Source organism: Dendrobium catenatum, unplaced genomic scaffold, assembly GCF_001605985.2.
Source record: "Dendrobium catenatum unplaced genomic scaffold, ASM160598v2 fragScaff_scaffold_636, whole genome shotgun sequence".
Taxonomy (NCBI): Eukaryota; Viridiplantae; Streptophyta; class Magnoliopsida; order Asparagales; family Orchidaceae; genus Dendrobium; species Dendrobium catenatum.
Window position 1 is genome coordinate 549,572 of NW_021319098.1, and position 25,476 is coordinate 575,047.

Here is a 25,476-nt window from a genome sequence, read left to right on the forward strand (position 1 = left end):
TTACGGTCATGGTCAGAGCCTATATGCTCCCCAATGATATTAAATCCTTGAGATATGAATCAATAGAATATAATCGATAGGGCACAAAGCCCTCTGCCAGCTAAGGTCGATTCAAATTTGACCCCTTAGACAAGCATTCACCCTAGGTCTATAAGGTACCCTTGGATGACACAATCATGGTTGCTGACAAGGATTCTTCTGTCAGGTTGGGTCGACTACTTCGTCTGACTAAGTAAACCAGGGACCGTGATGGTCCGGGACAACGTAACCATGAGATCTTGATCGGGCTGATCATCACTCTCCCCACCATCCGCTTTAAGTGCAAGATGGTGAAATCTAAATTTTAAATATCAAATCTTTCAAATACCCTAAACCAATGATGCTACTATATGCTGAATATTACGTATCTACGGATACGATGTATTCATTCGACGACTAGCCTTAATTGAAAGTTCTATCTCGTGATCGGGAGGGGTAATTAACTATAGGGGCTTACACCTATGGAAACCAGAACTCAGATCATAAAGTCCTCGCAAAAAAGAGGGTGAAATCTCTATGTGTGTCTTATCTTCAAACCCAATTTGCTTTCTGAAAATTTACCCTAGTACTAAATCCGTTAAAACTCCCCTCGAAAGCAAAAAAGTGAAAGGTGTGGACAAGCTGGGGCTTGAATTTTCGATGCCCACACCACTTTAATGGCCTTATCGATTTGTCTTATTTGTTTAACTTCCCATGGGACCAGCCATCTCAAAAGTACTCTTGTATGAGTATGCTTAATTTTGAAGTTTCTATTGAAATTCCAACTGTTACACTAAATGATATATTAACGTCTAAGAATTCAGTTTTATTCTGGCAGTTTTATTCCTGTTTCACTATTAGTGTTTGTTTTCATGGTTTTTTTTTCTTTTGCCTCATTATTGTAAGTTTTGATTTCTTATATTTGCTTGTTCAGTTTTTATTTAGTTTTTAGTATTGCTCTGCAACAGAGTGCCGAAATACTCTGGATAAGACTGATGATGATTATGACTATACTTGAGTAGCGTTATCTTATAGGATCCACAATGAATTCTGGAGAATAATGATTTGGTATTGATATATGCAAGTATTTTGTACGCAGGAAATACATGATCCAACTGGTAACTGGCTATCTTCCCAGTGTCATTTTGCTTCTATTTTTCTATGCTGTACCACCAACAATGATGCTATTTTCTACTGTGGAAGGAGCTATCTCCCGCAGTGGCAGAAAAAAGAGTGCATGTTGCAAAGTATTATACTTCACGATTTGGAATGTTTTCTTTGTCAACGTTCTATCTGCATCTGTTATCCATCAGCTAATGTTCATTTCCCATCCAAAAGACATCCCTTTTGTTCTTGCTAGAACTTTACCAGGACAGGTAATTATTTCTGCAACGTTGTGGATGATATTGTGAAGCTCGTTGCTGGCCCATATTAAGTTAGATATTTTTCATTATTTTCCATTAGAGGAAGTTAACATGATCTGCAACAGGGAATTTTGCTTTTGGAAACCCAATGTTAAATTAAAAAAATTGTTTTAAGAAAATGTAGTAGAAAGTTTATGGGATAGGACTGCATGGTGAAAATTGCATCTACTTCTTAGTTTAAAGGTCCAAATCCATGCAATGCCTAAGAATTTTTGGTGGTACACTGCAAGTTCTCTCTGTTTATCTAGTATCTGTACCAGCTCGCTGAAAAATTTCTTAGCAAGTTGGTTTGAATTCATTTTTTTTACCTGCTATTAAGAAGAATAGAGCTATAGATGATAATATATTTTCTAGAAATAAAGCTGAATTGTTGAAATGAAAACGTATCTCAGGAGTAGTATTGAAAAAGCAAATATCTTGGACAATTAATAATAAATTTTATGAAACTATAATTAGACCAATAATATTTTATGGATTCAAGTATTTTGCAATGAAAATTTAAGCATAGAAATAAAAATGTTAAGATATATTATATATATATATATATATATAAAGATAATGTGGTGGGTTTCTTGTATAGAATTATACTATCGGCATTGCAATGGCATTCTAGCCCTCCATCATCGGTAAACTGAGTCCACAATGGCATTCTAGCCCTCCATTAGTATTGCTCTACAATTATAAAATAAAATTTTATTAACCACTAATTCATAGGTAGTGATGTCCTTAGTCAACAGTACTCTTTGGCATTAAGCTTAAGATGTAGTTAACCATAGGAGCTTCAACCATTGAGAAACCTCATCTCCCATATATAATATAAACTATTGATAATTCAAATTATTGTCTATGAGGAATCTTTGGAGAAGTAAAACAACCTTCCTTTGAAAACTCCATGCTAATCATCATCTAACCCCTAGCTCCAAAAGAGTTCGAGTCAGGGAGGGGCATTAAACTTGTGCTTGTGGTGATTCAGCTAGAAAATATTTCTCTCCATCTTTGGACATTATTGTTTCTTGTTCTCTCTGTGATGCAATCAAGGTGCTTTGTCCCTTTATTTGTTGTTCCTTGGCTACTATCTGGATGCTTCGGTTTTCTCCTCCTTGGCAGCTATGTTGTTGCTTCGGTTCCCCCCCCCCCCCCCCCCCCCCCCCCCCTTATGCTATGTGGATGCTTCGCTTCCCCCCTTAGCGGTTGTCCCTTTGGTCCCTGTTTGCTGCAGTTTTTTAGGTGTTCCTATTGGCTGTTTGGGAGGTGCATTAACTAGGTGTATTAATTATTTTTTTTTCTTTTTTTCCCCTATAAATGAGGTTGTTTGTTGTAGTTTTAGATGTATGGATATGTGATGATTTTTGGAATGTAAAACATGCTGGTTTGTTCTAGCTTGCGAGCTAGCCTTGTTTCCCTTATTCTCTATATTTCGTCTTGGTTTTCTACCTCTTCTTCTCTATCCACGGTTTCCGCCCCATTTGTATCTTTCTTCTCTTAATTAATATAAGTTGTAAGGTGTTGTGTTCTAGTATTGTTATATTATATATGTGTTTGTCTATGTTTATGGTAAGGAAGACTTTTAGTTGCAATCATAATGTATTTTTTTTTTGCACCAATTTAGTATTAGAGCTTTAGGTTGTAGGTCATGTCTTCCTTTCTTTTTAAAAAAATCAAAAACAAAAAAATGGAAAGCCAAATACTCAAAAGGCCGAAGTTCCACCTCAAGATGCAAAGGAGTCTGTAGATTGTGAAAGTCAACCTTCTATGTAGTCGATCTCATCAGGAGATGAGGATTTTCCATCATGGGAGAATTGATGCAATCAAGGTGCTCTGTCCTTTCAGTTGTTGTCCCTTAGCTGCTATCTAGATGCTTCAATTTTCCCCCATTGGTGCTTCGGTTTGTTGTCCCTTTGGTCCCTGTTTGCTGCAGTTTTCTAGGTGTTCCTATTGGTTATTTGGGAGTTGCGTTAAATACATGTATAAATTATTTTTTTTTCTTTTTTTTTCTCCTATAAATGGAGTTGTTTTTGGCAGTTTTAGATGTATGGATATGTCATGATTTTTGGAATGTAAAACCTCCGAGTTTGTTCTAGCTTGCAAGCTAGCCTCCTTGTCCCTTCCCCTCTACTATTTTGTCTCGGTTTTCTACATCTTCTCTATCAACGGTTCCCGCCCATTGTTATATTATATATATGTTTGTTTATGATAAGGAAGACTGTTAATTGCAATCATAATGTAATTTTTTTGGTTGCACCACTCTGTCGCTTACATTGATGTCATAGGTCTAATCAATGGTTCTTTCCGACTATCAGACTAGAGCGTATCATTCAACCATTACATCATATCAAAATATCTCCTTCAAGCAATAAGAATGCAAATGCGAGTCTCTTCAGGGATGATTACATCATTACACTAGCTTTCAAACCCTATTAACTACTCTTGTAGGTTTTTGCATGAATATTAAGCCTCAACAATGGCTGACAAATTGATCACAGTGGAACTTTCTCAAGGGCTGACCATGAAACTCCTGCATTTCATGCTAACTGCCATGGTGGTTGTAAATTGTAATATCCTGAAATTTAGGTAAAAGAAAATAATTTTATTTGAATTATCTTTTATTATAACAGTTCAATTATTTTTAATTAAACACAATTAGATAATTTCCAAAATCTGAATAGGTGCTTTTATTGGATGGGTAGCTTGGGAATCAGTTATCATGGTGAACCCCATTCTCTTATTCCTTTATCTGATTTGGAAGGCACGCATGCAGAAAACAGTGCATAGGAAAAAGGAAATATTATGTTTATTAATGTGGCACTCTACAATACTGATAAGGGATATTGTGGTGGAGTCATTCATTCAACCTTGGGGCAATCAAGTGCAAACAGAGATAACAATGGGGAACCCCACCCCATATGTAGCCAAGGAAGTATTTCCTGAACAAAATGGAGCAAGGCCCATCTAAACAATCAAGTGACAAGAAAGCAAGTACAGCAGTTAAATAACACTGTCAAGGTTGCACCTCTTCTCACCCAGTTAAAGAGGCCTAAAATATCTTCTACAGCCTTTCACCGCCTGGAGAAACACCCGTTGTAGAGAAGAAGCCAATACTTTAATAAGTCGGCAACCCTAGTTGCTTGTTCAGCTTTTAATCTGCCTACCCCTCCTTAGGAAGGGAGCATGATTTTTGATGCATCCTCACCAAGAAATCTAGGATGGGGAAGAAATAAGACGAAGTCCCACCACTAGATGAAGTTGATGATGAAATCATCTCTTCCTGCCCACAATAAGTACCAAATGCTTGCGAGAACCATAGCCCAGAAGGCATGGATAAAGAACAAACGATTGAGCAGTGAACAAGGCTATAAAGGGGAAAATTCTCAAAATCCATCTTCCAATATCTACAAAGTTTTACAAGCTTTTACAAAGGCACCTAAGCCTTATCAACCCCTAAAACACGAGTAGATCTATGACTCATAGGGGGATGGATAACTTCTTAGGAAGTTCCGTTAAGAGAATAAAACTGCGAGGCTTTTTAGATCAAAGCGAATAATATGTCTACAAACGAGACTTTGGCCTGTTACGATATAAAGATTTTGTTGATTAGTATCTGTTTGAGGTTCATCTTAATGTACACTATGCAAGAGTTACTTAGCTGGTAGTCATTCAGAAGACATTTCAAACTGTCACCCATTACTCCACAGTTATTTTTCTGATGAAATTTGTAAGAGTGCTAATCCATTTGTTTGTCAAAATCTCAGTCATCCTTTGGCACTTGATCCCACAGTCAAGATGAGAATTCGTAGGAGACTCACCTGGATCACGCCAATCTCCTTCTATATTTGGGTGGTTGAATTAAGAAGGATTATATTGAGGCAATTATGTATCAATTAGAAGTCATTTGTTTCTTTATTAAGACATCTTGGATAGATCTATAAATAGAAATAATTTTGTATAAGAATTAGAAGGCATATTTTTCCCTCTAAAATTCTATGAATTCTAACATGGTATTAGAGCCACAAAGGAAGAGGGAACCATCGAAGCCTGAAGCCGCAACGGAAGCCTCGATCCTCCTCGTGGAAGAAGAAGACGAAGTCGGCGATCCTCCTCAAGGAAGAAGAAATCGAAACTTTGCCCTCGACGGAAGCCTCACAGAAGTAATAAGAAGCCGAAGACTCGCCCTAAGCCGTAGATGGAACCCCTGCCGACAAAAGCTTGCCAACCGACGTCGAAGTTGAGCAGAAGACGCTGGATCCGACCGGAAGGGGCTCCCGATCCAGATGTCGTAACTTCCGATCAAACATGAAGGGAAAGTCGTTGAAGGAGCGTAGTCGAACAGCCACAAAGGAGCCAAAGAAGCATCGCTTTCCTACACCTCTTGTGTAGGAACGAAGCCTTGCGACCGAAGCCAAGGTCGCAGACGGAGCTTACAACGCGGACAGAGCTTCATTTCCCATACGACAAAATCGAAGCGTGCGAACGAAGCCATAGACAGAGGCAGATGGAGCATTACTGACATATGTTGAAGACGAATGCCGATACGCCAAAGACAGACGCCGCAGAATCCACAGTCGGTGCCGCAAGAAGCTGCCAACACTGCTCTCATGCCGACGCCGAAACCAGGAGTTTTTCGGGATGGAGAATGGAGATACTCACGCATGCGCCCTACCTGCTGCTCGATCCGAGTTTTTAAAACTCGGCTTTGTTCAGTTTATTAAACCAAGTGGTTCGATTAATTAAACCAAGAGATTTGGAAAAAAAAGTCTTAAATCAGATCTGATTAAGACCAGATAGCAGCCTTTATTGCTGACATAACCAAATCAGTCTTTATTGTTGACATAATCAAATCAGCCTTTATTGCTGATATAATCAAATCAGCCTTTATTGCTAATATAATCAAATTAGCCTTTAGGGCATCTCCAACCGAACGCCAAACGAGCGTTTGGCGTCATTCCTTCGCTCCAGCCGAACGCCAAAAAATACTCCATTTGCTTGCGGGTGAACAGTGCAACGCCAATATTGGCGTTGCACTGTTCACCCACGCCATTTTTCTCTGTCAACCGGAAAAATGCGGGAAAGGAGAAGGGTCGTTACCTTGGCGCAGAAGCAAAAAAATGGCGTTGGATTGGAGCAGCATCAGGTCATTTTTGCTTTTTGCGGTATTTTGGCGTGAAAAATAGAGTTCTCGGTTGGAGATGACCTTATTGTTGTTATAGCACCACAATGTCTGAAGAAAATTCAATACAGCGCTTTCATCAAATTGAAGAATCTATGATACACCAAGGACAGGGTGACCTCCAAAGCACGCAACCTTCATATCGCCTAAATGGGAAAAACCATCTAAAGTGGTCTCAATTTGTGAAGACCTACTTAAAAGGGAAAGACAAATTCCTACCACCGGCCTTCATTGCTGGAATTCTGAAGAATACAAAGTTCCCACAACCGGCCTTCATTGCTGAAATTTTAAGGAATACAAGTTCCCACAACTGGCCTTCATTGCCAAAATTCTAAGGAATATTGGTCTTTCAACCGGCCTTCATTGTCGGAATTTTGAGGATAGGTTCCCATCACCGGCCTTCATTGCCGGCCTTCTCTTGCGTTTTTTATCCTATCTATAACCAATGCAACATTCATTGTTGCCCTGCTCAACATAGCCTTCATTACTACCCCGCACCTTGCAAGCTTGATTGATATAGCCTTCATCGCTATCATTTTTTGTCGTCATAATGTCTGAAGTTAATTCCTCCCAAAGTTTTGATCAAATAGAGGACTATATAGTGTACCAAGGGACTTGTTAGCTCTACATCTGTGCGACTAATTCCAAGCTGGGAATGAAAGATCTATATTCTCCAGCTTGAGGGGGGTGTCAAAATCTCAGTCATCCCTTGGCACTTGATCCCACGGTCAGGATGAGAATTCGTGGGAGACTCACCTGGATCACGTCAATCTCCTTCTATATTTGATAGCTGAATTAAGAAGGATTATATTGAGGCAATTATGTATCAATTAGAAATTATTTATTTCTTTATTAAGACATCTTGTATAGATCTATAAATAGGGATAATTTTGTATAATAATTAGAAGACATTTTTTCCTCTAAAATTCTATGAATTCTAACACCTTGCCATTGACTAGACAGAGTAGTGGATATTCTGAGCTATTGAGGAGAGTTCAGAACAGGGATGCCAGAGGATTTCATTAATCCAACTACCATAATAGAGTTTTAGCCCTTTCCATTCCTAGTCATGCAATTTGAAGAATATTAGATGCATCATTACCTGAAATGAATCTTTCCAGAAGTTCTATGCATTCTAACCTTCATAGAACTTCTGTTAGTGGTCTTTCTGTTACGTTAGTCATTTACTGATTTTTTTTCCTCCAGGACAATAATGTCTGACATGAAATCTGCACCACAGACTTCGTTGCTATTCTTGTCTCAGAAAAATTGAAGCTAAACAATCAAAAGCTTCCCGTTACCGTGATTTTGATGAACTTTCCCTGTCTTATAGTGAATCTTAAATGGAGGAAAGGTAGCTGATATAAAACTGAAAAAAGTGAAAGGAGGGATGTGTAATCTATCCATATAGATAGAGAGAAAGAATCTTACAATTCCTTTTTTGAGATCAAATAGGACATCAGCTCTTTTTTATCTATATGTATTTGCTTCCAAGATTTTTCTCAGCGCGTTATCTTACAAATTTTGCTTGCTGAAATGTCGTAAGTGGCTATGTTTTTATGCTCTCGGTAAAATACTATTTATGTGCTCAAAGTGAGACAAATATTCTTTTGATATTTTTCTTTTCCTTTTACAGGCTACCTTTTTTATTACTTATGTCTTGACTTCAGGCTGGACAAGTTTATGTGCTGAACTGGTACAATGTTTTCCCCTTACTTATAATCTGCTACAAAAGTATGTATTTAGAAAAAAGTTAGATGATCCAAATATGGTGCCAACATTCCCATATCACACTGAAGTTCCGAGAGTCTTGCTTTTTGGGCTTCTCGGATTCACATGTTCTATTTTGGCACCATTGATATTGCCATTCTTGATGGTGTATTTCTTGCTTGGCTACTTGATATACCGCAACCAGGTTAGCACTTGATGAGCTTTGTAGCATTAATCAGATATCACAATATTTACTCTAGCCTAAATCTTTCCATTGTGAGAGAGACTTTCGTTTATATGCATCTTAATTCTGAATTAATGAAGTGCCTTGTGGTATGCTATTTTTTGCTTAAGCCGCATATTTCTTTTAGTGAAGTTTTTTTTTTTTAAGAAGTGAAGAGTTGGATTGATGAAGACAATTTTTATAATATGAGGGCCTAAAATTAGTAAAATGAAACAAAATAAAATGTATGCATTTAATGCATTTGAAATTACTAAGCACTAATCAATATTTTTTAAAAAACAAGTGTTATTGTTAACTATAAATGATTAGTTTAAGAAAATTGAAGGCATGTTAACAGAATAGTGATATTAAGCTGGAAGTAACTTCCATCTTTTATATGTATATGAGGTTTTATATGCATAATATCCAAAACTATCTTATTTACATATTTAACACCCAAAACTTTATATTTAATACCATAACACTTAATTATGTAAGCAACATCAAAAATATCATTTTCTATTAACTTCTTGTTAACTTCATATTGCCTTTCTCACGGTACGACTTCCTCAACTCTTCTTCATTATCGAGGATTTCAAGATTGCATATATTGGGTCCTGTCGATAGTCTCCACAAAAATATCTTATCACAACTTCCTCCAATTTTCTTTGTTATCGACATACTTTGCTAGTTCCATTGATGGCCTTCCTCTAGTGAGATCCCATTGTGACTTTCTCTTCTCGTTTTTTTCAAAATTGAACACGCGGCCAATGAGCCCATTGATTGCCTTCCCTAGTGAGATCCCATTGCTCCTTCCTCACCTCTTATTTAACGTACGTGAGGCGGAGTTAATAGAGTGGTAGATTAAGTAATAGTAATGTTTAAGTGTTAGATAAATATGATAGTTTTGAGTCTTATGTATATAAATTTTCAAATATACGTTAGCATCGAAATAAGTTTTGATTGTAATATAACGCACTTATTTAATCAAAATAAAAAAAAAAACAATAAAATGAAGCATATTTTAAAATACAATATTATTTAATAATTAGAAAATAAAGTAATTATTATAAAATGATGCACTTCCTAACCATAACTAATTAGGCTAATTCATAACTTAACTTTCTTTGAATTAGGTCTGATTAAATTTTGTTTGGAGTTAATAATTATAAGATTTTTTTCTAAAATGAAAATAATTCTTTGGGCAATAAACTTAATGAAATAGCTTAATCTAATATATTATATAGACTTTCTAACTTTCAGTCAAATAATATGCTTGAAAAAGAATAAAATCATATATGTGGTAATCATAGTTGGCAAACGTCAATTAATCAGAGAAATATTTCTTGGTTGTTGGATGGTAGGCACTCTGATGAATTCAATATTGTATATTATTCTTTACTAAATCGAATTATTTACAGGAAACCATGAAAGTGGATGAAGAGATTCATCGGTAGTTGGGCTCTACCCTATGTAAGAGGAAGACAACTTGCTTAGTCAATTTGATCATATTGATTTAGATTTGGTTTTCATATTTTTTTATTTTGCCTTTAATCTAGGACTTTTGGGTTAAAAATCATATTTATATAAAAATATATCTAAACATATAAATATTATATAATTAATATTATGTTTTATTTCATTGTTTAACATACCAAAAGTTTAGTTAACTTGCTCTTAATCATCAAACTTGCAAAAATCCTTATCTAAATCATATTTTCATATATGTCCTTGCTTCAATTTGTCCCACTAAATAGAACTTGAATTCCATTCTCTCTGTATTATCTTGCTGCTTAATGTGATTGTGCTTGATATGGAAATAAATGTCTTATATGCCACCATGTAATCGTTGAGTTTTATAGAATGTGTTATTAGTTGCACTTTCCACAGCTGGTTACTTGCTGATTATTTTCATTCTGCAGATGCTTAATGTTTATCGTACAAAATATGAGAGTGGGGGACAACTATGGCCCGTTGTGCACAACTCCACAATATTCTCCCTTGTCCTTGCACAGATAATAGCCCTCGGAGTATTCGGAATAAAGAAATCAACGGTTGCATCAGGTCTAGTCGTCCCTCTTGTGATATTCACCCTCCTTTTCCATGAGTACTGCAGGAAACGCTTCCTCCCAATATTCAAAAACTTCTCTGCACAGGTTGGCTCCCTGCTTGTTTTGTACAACTCTGCTGTAAGCCAAATGCTTAACCATGAGGCTATGAACCTTGGCATTGAAACATATCTTTCTATTATCAAAGAGGAAATGAACTATATGTTCCTTGCGAAATGCCTTGCTATCTGTTATTCTCATTCATAGCCTGATGTATTTTTGGACCCTTGCAGGCCCTCGTTGAGATGGATAGAGAGGATGAGATGTCTGGAAAGATGGAAGAAATCCACCTGCTACTTCAATCTGCTTATTCTCAGCCTGTACCCAAAGATAAAGATGAAGATGAAGATGATGTGGTTGATGGGGGTGGAGACGGTGGAGCGGAGAACTCTGCTTCAGTAATTTGATTTTACTACAAGCAAATGAGCTGATTTTGTTTTGCGACGTGCTTGGTGCCATTTTTAGTCATATTCTAGCTCATCAATGTAAGGATCTCCTTCCTCCAGGAGCCACCTGGACAGAACCGTTTCCTTGGCTTGTAAATCTTAGTTGATCCAAGTATTAATTTCTTTTTTTTTTTAAGTGCAATAATGTTTAAAATTGTCAGCTTACCACAGCATTTTTCTAGGTTACTGGCAATCTCGCACCATGAATTCTACTAGTGAATAAGAACATGATCCTCGAGCATGAAATCTTCATTGCGCTACTAAGCCTGCCAATGAGTGTTTGGACTGCAGACAGAATGCAAAACCTCAGGTCTTTTGTTTGTTGCATAACTAGAGGGTAGACTAAGATAGATATAGTCATCAAGCTCAAGTTGTAACTTTGACTTGCCATTTTCTTTTTCTATTGAGTAAATTAGACCAGTTTCTGCTGTCTGAGATGTTTGCAGCATATATCATAAACCATATGGTCGAATTTGGCTAAACAATTAACCCAATACTACTATGTATGCAAGCTCAAAAAATCATTTATAGCTGAACAGCTTACCTTAAAATCTCATGAACCTCAACATTACTAATGATCATTGGAGATAACATGAAGGCAAATAGGTCCAAAACAATCAACATCAAAATGATAACAATAGTTTCGCCTTCCAGCAAAATTCCAGCAAATTGAGACCTTCATCCATTGCAAAATTAATTATGACAATTAGCCTTTAATAAAAATCTTCCTGTAGGTTTTTCTTATGAGATTTATAGACACATTTCCTCTCTATCAATCTACAGTCTTACTGTTCGTGATTTAAAAGTTTAAACTAATTGCAAATACAAATTTTTTTATTTAATTATACAATTTATTTAGTGATTTGTATTTTAGGTCATTTGTGTGAACATGCAAGTTTTGATGTTTTTGAGAACGAAATGTGTTCACTAATGTTCTAAATCCTGCGGTCTGATTCAACTTACTTGGTTCAAATATCTGGTCTGTTGTTAGGTGCCTTGAAGATATTAAAGATCACAATAGAAGGAGATATGTGATTCCCTGTTTTAACTCTCCTATAGTTATACAGTACTATTAATTTTATGGGATGGAGCACAGCTGTAAATGCAGGTTTTTAGTAATTTTGAAAGTTGGGGATTGTTGACCGTTATAAAAGGTAAATGTTTTATGTCTGCATATGCGAAATATGAGACCGATTGTAATTTTTCAAAAATAAAAAAAAAATTAGTTCTTTCTCAAAATGTTATGGTTGTTAGATTTTGAATTCTTCAAATAGGATACAGTGTTGACCATCAATTTTTGAAAGAATTTATTTTCTGTCCGGAGCGAGCAGGATGATAATGGATTGAAAAATTATGCTCACCATTGTTCAAATTCAAAAATAATTGGGCAAGATAAAATGTATTGAGTGAGCTCAAAAGAAAAAAAAAAATAGAGCGAAAGATTAGATAGAAAACCTATCAAGTGCTTAGGCTAAAATGAATGGATTGCTTAAAAAAAATTATTTATCTTTATCATATTGTAATGATTACATAATGAATTTAATCCATTAAGATATAGACATGCTAGAAGAAATGGCTTTCTGCAATATACCACTTGCTTGTTTTGGTTATACAACAGTCTAATAGCTTAAAGGAAAAGATATAGCATGCTTTAGACACCTTTACCTGTTCCTTCCAAACTTTGGGAAGATGTTAACATGAATTTTATATTAAGACTATCATAAAACTATTAACAAGTCTAATATAATCCAATTATATTATAATAAAGTGGTTAATTTTTATAGCTTACCCAAAATCATTATGGCTAATAAGGATGGAAAATTCACCGAGTTATTACTTTAATTTATTATAACAAAAAACAGGATAAGAAAACACTTAAAATACAATGGCCCAAAATCATCTGGATAAATATTGAAAGGGGCTAGGTGTTTGCTAGATGATACCTTTTCCTCTATCAGAAAACTAAAAGTTATAGAAAAACCTTGGCCCCGCTCCTTGGCACCATAATGGCTACTCTAATCATCATGGAAATAAACTTTGTGTTGAGATATAATAATAGATATAACTCGGTTATGATTTTGGGAGTACACACAATAAATATTATATCAAATGGAATCCCTCAGAAGTAATTCATTTGTTCTACAAATTGCTATATTCCATGCCCAAGAGAGCTTTCAACAACAAACAAGAAATATAAGCCAACTCGTTTTGCTTACATGCGATGAGCTGCAATTCAGTCTCCGGTAAGTTGCAGGGCATCCACTTCTTCCTTATTCTGAATAATTTTAGCTTGTTTCATCTCTTTTGCCAGCCATAAGATTTGCATCAATCCACCATTACCAATGTGGCAGAAAAGCACCCACCCTGGTATTCTGAACCTCAAATAAATGAATCTCAGAGTAGCAAAAAATAATCCAATGCCCCAAACTTCTTTCATATTATTTCCACCCTGATCAGCGTCCATGAAATCATGAATAAGTTACACAACAACAACAAAAGAATGTTTCAAGAGTTTTACTGTTCTACCATCATCTTAAGTTGTTAACCTAAAGGGATTTCTAAAATTTGGTAGAAACTAACCTTTACATTGCTTTCAAAGAGCTCTTGACAGAATTCATTCAATAAGTCTGCCAGAAGTACACCTATGAATAGACCCAACGGAACCAAGAGCTCTCTGCCAGCAAAAACTGCCATGAGGGCATCATACACTGAACTGAAAATAAGCAGCGCAATAAGGGACGATGTAAGTGCGTTCTTTCCAACAACAAGAAGGCGCTCCTCAACCATCAATTTTGCTTTCTCCCAGGGGAATTCTTTTATGGCTTGTGGAGAGGCATCCAAAATTTGGCCTGCCAAATTGTGCAAGTAAGATGAAAACTTGGTCAGATAATCAATATGTTTACCAGTTGAAGCCTTTATTGAGCATGCTATCGGAACCAGCCTATAAAGGGATCTTGCCCTTCCTGTGAACCTGCAATGACAAAGTAGGTCCCTCTTACTGTAGTTGATTAATACCTGTCAAAAATGTAATCAAATCAAATAAATCTTTCAAAAAGAAAAGCAAATCCAGAGTCAAAATGAAGTTAGAACATCTAATCCTTATGGTGTAGAACAGACTCTAGAAATTTGGAATTTGTCAAAGAATAAAAACTCGCAGATATAAACAGATGCCTGCTAAATTCTCTCACGCAAATTACACTGCATTTGATCTTGCTGCTACAGAGAAGCATGGTGAAAGTTATGAACCAATAAGTTTTCAAAAGGCTGCATCAGGAAATGATGAGTATTCATGTTTGAGAACCTTTACACCAAAAAAATGAGTTGTAAATGGTTCTTTTTTTTAAAGAAAGGAGCTTCATGGATTGAAAGAATCAGGTTTAAGTTGATGCTAGTAACTCGAGGCTTTTCTCAAACTGAAAGGGTTGATTATTCAGAGGTATTTTCTCCTATGGTCAAGCATAAATTTTGCTTGTCTCAAGAATATTAGAAACATGTTTCTTGTCGGATGCATGCAAAGACTGTTTTCTTTCATGGATAATTGGAAGAAAAACATCCAAATAAAGCAACCACCTAGTTTGAAGAGAAATATGGAAACAATATGGTGTATGGGTTACAACAGTCTCCTCCATCAAAGTTATAAAAATTTTGATGAGCTTATGAGGAATATATATACTTTGAGAGAAGTCTCCATGATAGTTGTGTCTATCTAAGAAAGTCTTTTGTAGGAAATATGTCTTATCTATTATTATATATATAGATGATATGCTAATGAAAGTAAAGATGAGAGAGAAGTAATGAGGATGAAACTTCAACTTATGTAAGAATTTGAAATAAAAGATTTGGGATCAGCTAAGCATATATTAAGCATTGAGATTGTGAATTATGAAAAGGGAACTCTTTTCTTATCTAAAAAGGGGTATGCAAAAAGTTCGCAAAGAGGTTCAACATGGATAATTCAATACACCTTTGACTCAACATTTTAAGCTCTAGTTTGAGAACTTAAAATCCGCATAGTTATTCATATGGAATAGATGCCTTATTGTAATGTTGTTGGGTGCTTGAAAGCTAATATTCATTTTATTCTATGTAAAAGGCAAAAATTTAAAATAATAATAATAAAAGAAACACGAGGAACCTCAATTGAGCTCACAAAATAGATGACAACTGAAATTTATTATATCTTTAAAATGACCTTAGATAGTTTGAGAACCTTAAACAATAAAAGCTTCCATAGACGCATTGTTTTCTCTTCCATTCGACTACATATTACATGAAACAAACAAAAGTGCAGTTTTTCCCCAATCGCCAAAGTTCTAAATCCAAACCATAAAATCCGCATAGTTATTCAGATTAAAATAAACGTCATAAAGCCATTTACATCAAAAGGACTTGATAGACTCAGACATACCAAAAGATCCTGAAGGATTCAAGACATGGGGCGTAAAAAGAAGAAAGCTTACCCTAGGTTCAAAACCAAAGGGAAGTTTCGCGGAAGTGGTGAGAGCAAGCGTCATATTCTCTTCTCTAATTGTGCCGTTCTCTCCTTTTCTCTCCCTTCAGCTCTCCCCCGCTTCTCTCTCTCTCTCTCTCTCTGATTCCGGGCACAGGGTTTAGTCCTTTAGGGCTTAAGTCTTAACTCATCGTGAAGAATGACAGTAAAGCTTAGCGGGTCAGCGTTGGAAAACGTACACGCTCTTGGTGGATAATTTGGGCCCAATCACTACTGGGCTTTCCAGCCCATTTAGAATTGTTTCATAAATGGAGCGTCACGATAGCCCACCTAAAAGATGGCCTTCACTCTGACAGAGCACTAAAATAAAAATTTTATACGATCAATTATAATAAACAAATAAAAACTCGTGCAATATATATATAAGGCTCCATACCTATCATCAATTTTGATTTATTCAGTGTTTAAGTATTTTAATCGAAAAAGTTAGTCATCAGTTGAAATCGAAAAAAAAAAAGTTTCATTACGTCAATCTTTCATTGCATGGTTAATTCTATATTTAAATTGGATGAATTTAATTTGACTAAATAATCAGTTTTTTTTTTCTTTATTTGAGATTGCATGGTTAATTTTGTGTTTAAATTGTCCTTTTATATATATTGATACTTTAAACCTATATATTTATTGGTATGAGCATCATTATCCAACTGATTTAATAATATATAACATTTTCACCTTCATTTATTTCATTATCTTCTCTCATCTTCGAAAAAGAATTCGGCTCATGTTCACTGAATGATTTTGAACTCAACAATCATTAATAATTTTATCAATATTTTCAATTTTGCTAACTAACTTTAACAATGATGCTTTCATTGTGAGCTGAGCTCATTGATTCGAATTAATGATAAAATCAGTACTATTAAAATCAAAGATTAGATGCATATATTCTTCTTCTTTTTTTATCTATATATTAATGGAGTGTAAAATGAAATATATATATATATATATATATATATCTTATTGCTTCTCTTCTCTCTTATACTGTTCTCACATATAAAACACAAGAGAAAGTCAAGTAAATAATACAAATGGACACCACGCTTGAGAAATAAATTAGAAACAAAACAGTTCAACCTGCCTCTCGAAGCATTGTGGCACCAATTTGGAGCGCTGCAGCGATAGTCTGGAGCGTTGTTATGCTCAAGCCTGTATCATCATGATGTTGCAACGCTCAAACTCGCCACGTTGTTGCATCACAAAGCGCTGTGGTGCTTTGCTCTAATAAGTGAAAATAATTTTATGTTTTATGTGTTATTTTGTCAATGAAAATGTATTATTTTAGTTGTGTTTATGCAGGAAAATACAATGGGAGAAAAATTTTAAGTATGGTACAGTGTCGTGTCATCGGACACAACACCGCCGTAATGCCATCGTTAACACCACCAAAACACCCACATATGGGCATGGTGGTGCCTAGTGTCTGTTTGAGTAGTTTGACAGTGCCGCAACGTCGGAGCAATCAACGCCACAAAGCTCATTCTCTATCTGCACATCGCCATGGTGCAAAAGTCCATTGCTGCCAAGCCAATGGGAGTGCCACGTCAATGTCGCATTGCTTAACTATCAGTAGCGTCGCGACACTACGGTTGTAACCGTTCAGGCCACAATCTTCCAGTGAAGCGACAATCAATTCATTAAACAATGAATCCATGTCAGCAAGGTAGCGCTACAGCTAAGGAAACCCTTCAACGCTACAGCATTAGTTCATTTTATGGGCTCTGCAATGTAAGTGTCTCGAGCACTACGATGCCAAAATCCGTTTTCTGTGTTTTTCTATAAATAGTCTGTTTGTAATGTTAATATAGGAGTTCAATCACTTGTTTAACTTCAATCTTTGTAGTGTTTACCTATTTTTCCTTAGGAGTGACAACTAAGATAATTCAGATAAGTACTGGAAACATTTCACTGAGTACTTGGCTTGTGTTTGTAGAAGCAATTCTTTATGTTCGAGTTTAAAGGAGATCACTGAACACGTACATTTGATGATATCTTTTCTTCTGTACTTTCTTTTTTATACAATTATTAAAAATGAATTTGCTTCGATTGTTCTTATATATATGAAAGACTTTTTTTTTTAGAATGGGGGTATTTACCTGTTGCCACCCAACAGCACTGAAAGTTAAATTGACTTTGACTATTTTATTCAATCAATTTCTCAAAATTGGTCCATTTATAGTAAATAATCTTAGGTGTCTCATTACAATATGTATAAATGGTAGGTTTATCCTCAAAACTAAATAATTTAAATTAGCATGAGTAAGATATTTTTCTTCTTTGATTTAATTTATATTAAAAAAAAAACTGCTTTGTTGAGTAGGATAAGCTTAAATTGTATTGAAAAAACTTTTTAATTGAATTATTTAATATTTTTGAGAGACGATCATATATTGTAAGGACTAATATTTAATCTTTATTTATTTTTTTAATCAGTTAGTCAACTATCCTGTTTCTAAAGTGAAAAATAAATAGAATATAATAATTAAGATACTCTTGGTCTAGCTAGCTAGGCTGATTATTGATGAATCCAACTGCTAGAACATTAAACCCACTTCCCAACTACTCTAACAGCAAGGGAAATTAATTATTTGTTGCAATATTATAAGCAGTAGATGGGAATGAAGGAAGATGGTTTTTCCTTGATCTTGTCTTTTGAAGCATGCATTTTTTTTTTTTTTTTTTTAATGATACTACTTGTTTGAGTGAGCAACCGGCCAATATTTTGTAATTTCTTTTTTTATTTATTTAAGTTCATCTAGATTTAGGATCTAATTGGGATGACTGAAACATTTTATAAAGTTTGTTTTGAAGTTTGTTGTGAAAAAAATAATTTCGCTACTATAGTTGTAGAAAATAATCTTCAACCACAAAATTTTTTGAAAAATAGTGAGAAAATAATTGTTAAACGAAACTATAATTATTATCTGAAAAGTAAAATAGATAGAAAGATGTCCCAATCAAACTCTAAGTACTTTAAAATAAATCATTCAACATAAGTTATCATTCATAAATTGCTCAAGAAATGGCCACGAATTTTGCAAAGCTACACAATTATTAATACTTGAATCCTAACTATTGGCTTTTAACACAATAATCATTACTCATCAACATTTTTAGTCGTTTAGAACAAGTTAATCTACTAGGATGCAATACTTGATCAAGAGGGCATCAATTAAAGCGTCCCAAATGAAGCCTAAGATGAATCAAAGTACATGTGGCTTGATCAGAAATTGCCTGTCTTATGAGAGAACTTTTATTACGTCCGGTGCAAGGACGTAGAGGAACGTCCGGTAGGAGGCAATTTCCCGTCAAAAAATCAGGTATTTGCTCGGTACAACTAGGTATTATTTGATAATAATGAGGAATACCGTTCTCTGAAGACCAATACCGAGTTATACCGAGCTGTATCAAGAAATACCGAGTTGTACCGAGTTTTTCTGGGAAAAACTTGGTACAACTTTGGTATAACTCGGTATTTGCTCGGTAAAACCCGGTATAACTCGGTATTGGGTCTTCAAATGATGGTATTCTTCGTTATTATTTGGTATTGCTCGGTATTTGCTCGGTACAACTCCTTTTTTGACGGGAATTTGCCGGAGGACGTAATAATTGTTCCTTATGAGATCAAGTATAGGGTGGTGATAAAGACTTCTGTTGTGAAACTGTGGAAGTCTTCGGAGGAAAAGTATCTACCGAAGAGTGTGGAGAATCGGCTCTATATATAATGCTAGCTCTATAGATTTCTGCTGAGACATGGGGTTACCATGGATGAGAATTTGAATGATTTCACAAAATTGTTAGTAGATCTATTAAATATTGTTAAGAAGTTTGTAGATAAGAAAATTCACTCCTTCTATTGAATTTGCTCCCATTTGAGTATGAAAACTTCACGATAACTCTCATTCATGGGAAGGTCTTGACTTATAGTGAGGTGACTATGACATTATTGAATCATGAGTTCCATAGAAGGGATAATGAATATTTAAAGATGGATTCGAACGAGACTCTTACACTCCAACAAGAAAGGTATGAGAAATAGAAGAATAAAAAGGGCGACAGCGGTAATAAGCGGGATAAGTCTCGTGGGCATAGTCTTAAGAAGAATTAGTGTGCTTTATATTTAGAGACAGCATCATTCGATGGGCGGTGATATTTTATCTCTTTTAGTGATGATTGCTCCATATATGTTTGGATGCATACCATGAAGCTCAAAAACGAGGTACTAGAGATCTTCAAAACTTAGAATAAGTGGATTAAAACTCGGACTGGTAAAAGGATCTGGTGTCTTTGATCAGATAATGGGGGCACACGAATATATATTAGATGCATTCTTATAATAGTTTTACAGATCTAGGATAGAGCACAACTTCACTGTTAGAGAGACAACACAATAGAATAGGGTGACAGAGAGGATGAACCAGACTTTGGTGGAAAAAATTGATGTATGTTATCAAATGTCGGGTTAGATAGAGTCTATTAGGCTGAGGCTATAGACTGTACTTGTTTAAAATTCTATGATTAGGGAGAGGAGAAGATTGTCATTAGCATAGATGTTACATTCGACGAGGAGAGCATATTGAAGTCTCGGGATTCAAAGTAGGTGAAAAGTTCTATTGGGATCACAAATGCACTAAAAAGCTAACGCGCGTTTGATGCAACTCCATTTGTTCCACATATTACATTCATTTCTACCCAGGTACCTAATTTAATTATAGATAAGGAGGTAGAAGATGATGTTGAGAATGAGGTTCCTGCTCAAGAATTAATTGCTATGAGTAGGACTAGACGCTAGAATAATCCTAAACCAGGTTGGTTAAATAACCACATTGTATTTACACTTTCATTTATTGAGGCTGAAATTCCAAATCACTATAAGGAAGAAGTAGAAAGTCTATATGGTGATTTTTGAAAGAGCACTATAGATGAAGAGATGAAGTATCCTTAGAAGAATACTACTTCGAGATTGGTGAAGCTTCCTCCAAGAAGGAAAGCCAATTGGTGCAAATGGGTGTGTACGTATAAAGAAGGAACAATCTTATGAATATGATGTGTGGTAGAAGGCTAGTTAGTGGTAAAAGGCTCTACGTATGGATAGAAGGAATTGACTATGATGAGGTGTATGTTCTCCCTAGTGGTTAAGCATCCCTTGACTTGTTTTCACTTGGTACTTGTAGCATACTATGGTCTAATTTTGGAGCAGCTCGATCTAAATATTGCACAAGTAGTTCACGTTGTGAGCAAGTTTATACATGATCCAAGGAGTCATTGACAAGCTTTGAAGAGTATCCTGGGATATATGAAGGGAATAGCTAATGCTTGCTTAGCATTGGAAAGGCAATCATCTGTTGCTACCAAGCATATTAATTAATATAATGTATCTTTTTTTTTTTCAGAACTTGATTGTTGAAGGTAATGTCCAATTAACGAAGGTAAAACTCAGAAGAATTCAACGTCATACTCACAAAGGTACTATCAGAATTCAAAAGTTCACATACTATCGAAGTTTGGTGAACATTCGAGCTCATGACTAATTGTCCACTTAATTTGAAGAACCATGCTTGGCAATCCCTTAGGAGGGAGGGTATGCGGGCAACCATTTTGATGCAAGGGTTCAGATAATGGAGCATGATTTGTCATTTTCTACTCTCTAAAGTGAAAGATGAGGTGGAGATTGTTTTAGAAATCTTTCATTATCTAATTTGGCAGAGATTAGGAAATACTTTATCGGCTAATTATTGCACTAATTTAGAGTTCTGATTGCTACCAAAATTGGGAGATTTAATTTACAGTGATTAGGAGATCTAATTGACATAATTATATTTTCATTTATTAGTCTTCCTTATTTTATTTTATTCTAATATTTGCATTATATGTCTGTATATAATTCTTTAATTACATCGATAATGCAAATATTAGAATCATCCATTTATGATGACTCATTTATCGTCTAATCAAAGACTCGCAGTATCATTCTACTTGTCTTCTTGCTATCGTCTAACTATTCAAACTCTGAATTCCATAGAACAAGTTAATTAAGTATATGAATCGATCTCATAAGCCAAAGAAAAGCATAATTATTGCACTAATTTAGAGTTCTGATTGCTACCAAAATTGGGAGATTTAATTTACAGTGATTAGGAGATCTAATTGACATAATTATATTTTCATTTATTAGTCTTCCTTATTTTATTTTATTCTAATATTTGCATTATATGTCTGCATATAATTCTTTAATTACATCGATAATGCAAATATTAGAATCATCCATTTATGATGACTCATTTATCGTCTAATCACAGACTCACAGTATCATTCTACTTGTCTTCTTGCTATCGTCTAACTATTCAAACCCTGAATTCCATAGAACAAATTAATTAAGTATATGAATCTCATAAGCCAAAGGAAAGCATGCATATAAAACTAATTAATTAATAAATAAACGGAATATAAAAACCAGGCGTGCTTTTCTCCTTTACCACTGATCAATCAGAACCATTTTACCAGCTTCTCCTTGGAATAAGAATAACTAATACGTACATATTAATTAGAGAAGTATAGTATGCTTTTGGATCTCTCATGATTTGAAGAGATGGAATAATAAAAATATACAGTACATCATTGCGTTGGCGACTGTTCATGTCATTGAATAAAACAAATCGTTCATTTCATTAAAGCTGTGAGATTAATAATTAATAAATACAATAAAGAAAGAAGCTTTGTTTGGAGTTCTGGACAGGATAGGCCGAACTTTAGCTTCATTTTATTTTTATAATATCAATGGTTTTAAAGGCATGTGAAGTTCAAAATGGCTATTGACGTTTTGCATGGGGATTGTTCTTCCATGTACACTTCCTTTTAGAGATATTCTCACCACTTTACACTTTACAGTAATGATGATGGATATCATTATATTTAATTATATGCTAATTTGTAGCTATATGTTTGCATTGAAATGCCAAAAAATGAAAGGCTACCCCCCAATCGATTAGAGTTCGTCAGTCCGTATTAAAAATTTAAAATAGAACGACGCAGTTTGTCAGCAGCGAGTACTGAATTATTTTATGGAAACTAAGAATAAAGAGAGAGTTCCTTATTAAGATATCTATGAAAAGAAAGGATTGAGGAGAACAGTTTTTTGTAAATCATAGAGAAAAAGAGAACAGGTAATCCAATCTGATCGAGTTATTGCACTAATTAATTATTTTCTACCTCGCGTACCTCTTACCTGAATGGTTATGAAGAGAAGGATTCTACCTACTCTTTAGTTTTTGTTTCTAAAAAACATCTTGTACGTACTAGTGAGGGTTAGATACTTAGGTTGGTCTCTATCAATTTATTACACAAAAGAAGTTAAAATATCTTACTTTAAGACGACGTGCGGTAAGTTAAAAAAAGGATACCATTTTTAATTTGCCATTCTCTAATTTTACAAATTTCAACGTTTATCAAGCTTTTATGTTCCTATTTAGATGTTGATATTTTTCTGTCTTCAACGTATTTATGGTGAGCTTGAACAAAACTGACTAATCAATGACAAACTTTACAAAAATTACGTCAATTACCTTAAACCATTGATCTTAACCTTGCTAAGTACCCTATGATAGTTGCAGAGCCTTCTAGAAAATAGCTGAGGAATAATGATAATGGTAGGATCGGATAATATTGCTAGTCAAGCAACGACGATTAAATGATAATAGTCGAGGAACAACGGCCGAACAACTATCAAGTGATGATGGTCAAACGACGATAATCAGATGGCGGTGTTCAAATAATGGCGATCGAACAAGTGTGATAACTAGCGGTCATTGTTAGTGTAAAATGTAAACTAAAGCTCCAGAGTACTTTATATCCCTAAATTCTCCCAAATTTAACCCAAGATCCATACAAAGTTGAAAATGATGGTCTATTTATAGTATTTTTAGAGTGATATAATATTTTAATAAATTTACCTAAAATTTATCACACTCCATTGGGCAACCCATATTAAATTATTTGACTATGATTATTCATTTAGCATTTAGGAACCATAAAATGCCTCATAATCAATTGATGTTAGGCTTGTTGAATTTATCTCATCGAGAAGTTCAATATGACTATTCTAGGATTATTTAGTCCTCTAATTAATAAATTTGAAGTTTCTAATCATACTTCAAGTGCTTGATTTTTTTCTAGTTGAATTCGAATTGGATCACCTTTATTAGTGTTCTTGTGTTTGTCTTATCGAGATTTTTAGTTTGACTATAAATTTGTTGAATTGATCAAAGCTCGGATTGTTTTGAATTTATTTTTGAAAGTCTCTAGCACATGCAATTCATCAAATTTTGTGTCAATCGACTGAATTCTTTATAGTTGTATTTAGTTAGTTGATAAGCTTGTTACGATTTATTAAATTCTCTAATTTGTATTGTGTGATGCTAGAAGAATTGTTTCCTCCATTTTATCCATCACATTACAAACATTCAGAGTGGAGATTTCAAGGTAAGCTTGTGAAACCTCTTAAGTAAATGAAAGCTAAGCTTTAATTAAATATCGAGACACCTTTTGGTATAATGTCTAGAATTTTCTTAAGAAATTTTGCAGTTAAGCGTGCTCATCACTGAGTAATTCTGAGATGGGTGACCTAATGAGAAGTTACACAAAAAAGATAAAACCGTAAGGCTCTTAGGCAAAAACAGACAATATCTCAATAGTTAAGAGTTTGAATTATTATAAATGATATCAGAATAATATACACCAGACGGAAGATGGAAACTAAGTGTCATACAAGACAAAGTGATATGTCATGGGGCTACCTCTTGAACCCTGTATGGGACAAAGTGCTACATGACGAGAGTCACCACTTGAACTTATAGGGGGCCACCTCTAGAATCCTATATGGCTGGTGGATAATTCTAGGATAAAGATGCTAATTAACGAGGAAGTAAATTACTTAAGTGAGAGAGATTGTAAAACCTCTTAAGTAAATGAAAGTTAAACTCTTAAACACCAAGACGTCTTATGGTGTAATTATTGGAATTTTTATAATTAAGAAACTCCGCAGTTAAGCATACTCATCCCGGAGCAATTCTGAGATGGGTGAACTACTAGCTAGGAAGTTATACCAAAAAAACAAAACTGAGAGGCTCTTAAACCAAAATGGGCAATATCTTGATAGTTAAGAATTTGGGTTGTTACAAAGCTATCCTTACTCTTCACAAAATAGAAAATTTTCAAGTGAAGACTCGAACTGGTCTTCACAGCTTGAATTTTGACAACATGATCTGAAAAAAGTTTTTCGAGCGAGGAAACTAATTGGCAAAAACTTGAACTAACTCTTGTGCGGGAGTTATATCAAGTGGTGGAGCTATAAATTTATTTTAGTGGGGGTACAAATTATTATTTTTAAATATTCTCTCAATTTTTTATCTAAATTTGAGACAAATATTGAAAGTTTTTTTTTATAATTATTATTTTAAAAGGGTAAAATATAAGTTGAAAAATAATATATAACTTATAAGGCTTACTAGTTTTATTCTAAAAAGGTTTAATAATTCCTTCAATACTAATACTATCAAATATTTTTTGCTCAATGTAATGACAAAATTATCATTCATATACTAATACCCAATTCTATATCATAACCGCAGACTTTTTATAATAATCATAACAAAAAAATCTGTTTCAACTATAATATCCTAAAATCAATACAATCAAATATATATTTTAAATCAAATTCTAAAATTTTTAATATATCATAAGAAAATTTTGATTTAATATTTTTTTTTTTTGTTAAAACCCACGGAGAGGCCTACGTGTTAACTTCAAAAATCGGTTACAAAGTTCTTAAAAGGACCCACCAGCTCGCTACTACTCCGAAGAGCTACAAGAAAAATG

At 34.6% G+C, this 25,476-nt stretch overlaps 2 protein-coding genes across 3 annotated transcripts; one reads left to right on the forward strand and one right to left on the reverse strand.

The window, feature by feature from the left end:
• The first annotated feature begins 866 nt into the window (after positions 1 to 866).
• Positions 867 to 11,958, forward strand: LOC110110311 (CSC1-like protein RXW8). 2 transcript variants are annotated; one of them, XM_028695441.1, is made up of 5 exons: positions 867 to 1,394; positions 8,243 to 8,521; positions 10,462 to 10,728; positions 10,881 to 11,132; positions 11,276 to 11,958. In XM_028695441.1, exons 1-4 carry the CDS (start codon positions 1,125 to 1,127, stop codon positions 11,052 to 11,054), a joined length of 990 nt encoding a protein of 329 aa, XP_028551274.1. In that variant the 5' UTR covers positions 867 to 1,124; the 3' UTR covers positions 11,055 to 11,132; positions 11,276 to 11,958. The 2 variants fall into 2 exon arrangements, with proteins under 2 accessions (XP_028551274.1, XP_028551275.1); XM_028695442.1 differs by lacking the exon at positions 11,276 to 11,958 and having other exon boundaries at positions 10,462 to 10,695; positions 10,881 to 11,084.
• A 1,162-nt stretch (positions 11,959 to 13,120) lies between these two features.
• Positions 13,121 to 15,730, reverse strand: LOC110110299. The gene is made up of 3 exons (XM_020841699.2): positions 15,554 to 15,730; positions 13,674 to 14,108; positions 13,121 to 13,542 (listed from the first exon to the last, which is right to left on the reverse strand). The coding sequence occupies exons 1-3, from the start codon at positions 15,605 to 15,607 to the stop codon at positions 13,327 to 13,329; spliced, it is 705 nt and encodes a 234-aa protein (XP_020697358.1). The 5' UTR covers positions 15,608 to 15,730; the 3' UTR covers positions 13,121 to 13,326.
• Positions 15,731 to 25,476: the final 9,746 nt, after the last annotated feature.

What these genes read in the sequence shown, in the direction of transcription:
- LOC110110311 (XM_028695441.1), top strand. Translation starts at nt 1,125, where the DNA reads ATGATCCAACTGGTAACTGGCTATCTTCCCAGTGTCATTTTGCTTCTA. An exon ending in CTAGAACTTTACCAGGACAG is followed by an intron (nt 1,395 to 8,242) that starts GTAATTATTTCT and finishes TTCCTTTTACAG; the next exon opens with GCTACCTTTTTTATTACTTA. An exon ending in TTGTTTTGTACAACTCTGCT is followed by an intron (nt 10,729 to 10,880) that starts GTAAGCCAAATG and finishes GGACCCTTGCAG; the next exon opens with GCCCTCGTTGAGATGGATAG.
- LOC110110299 (XM_020841699.2), bottom strand. Translation starts at nt 15,607, where the DNA reads ATGACGCTTGCTCTCACCACTTCCGCGAAACTTCCCTTTGGTTTTGAA. An exon ending in CCTTTGGTTTTGAACCTAGG is followed by an intron (nt 14,109 to 15,553) that starts GTAAGCTTTCTT and finishes CATTTTTGACAG; the next exon opens with GTATTAATCAACTACAGTAA. An exon ending in TCTTTGAAAGCAATGTAAAG is followed by an intron (nt 13,543 to 13,673) that starts GTTAGTTTCTAC and finishes GACGCTGATCAG; the next exon opens with GGTGGAAATAATATGAAAGA.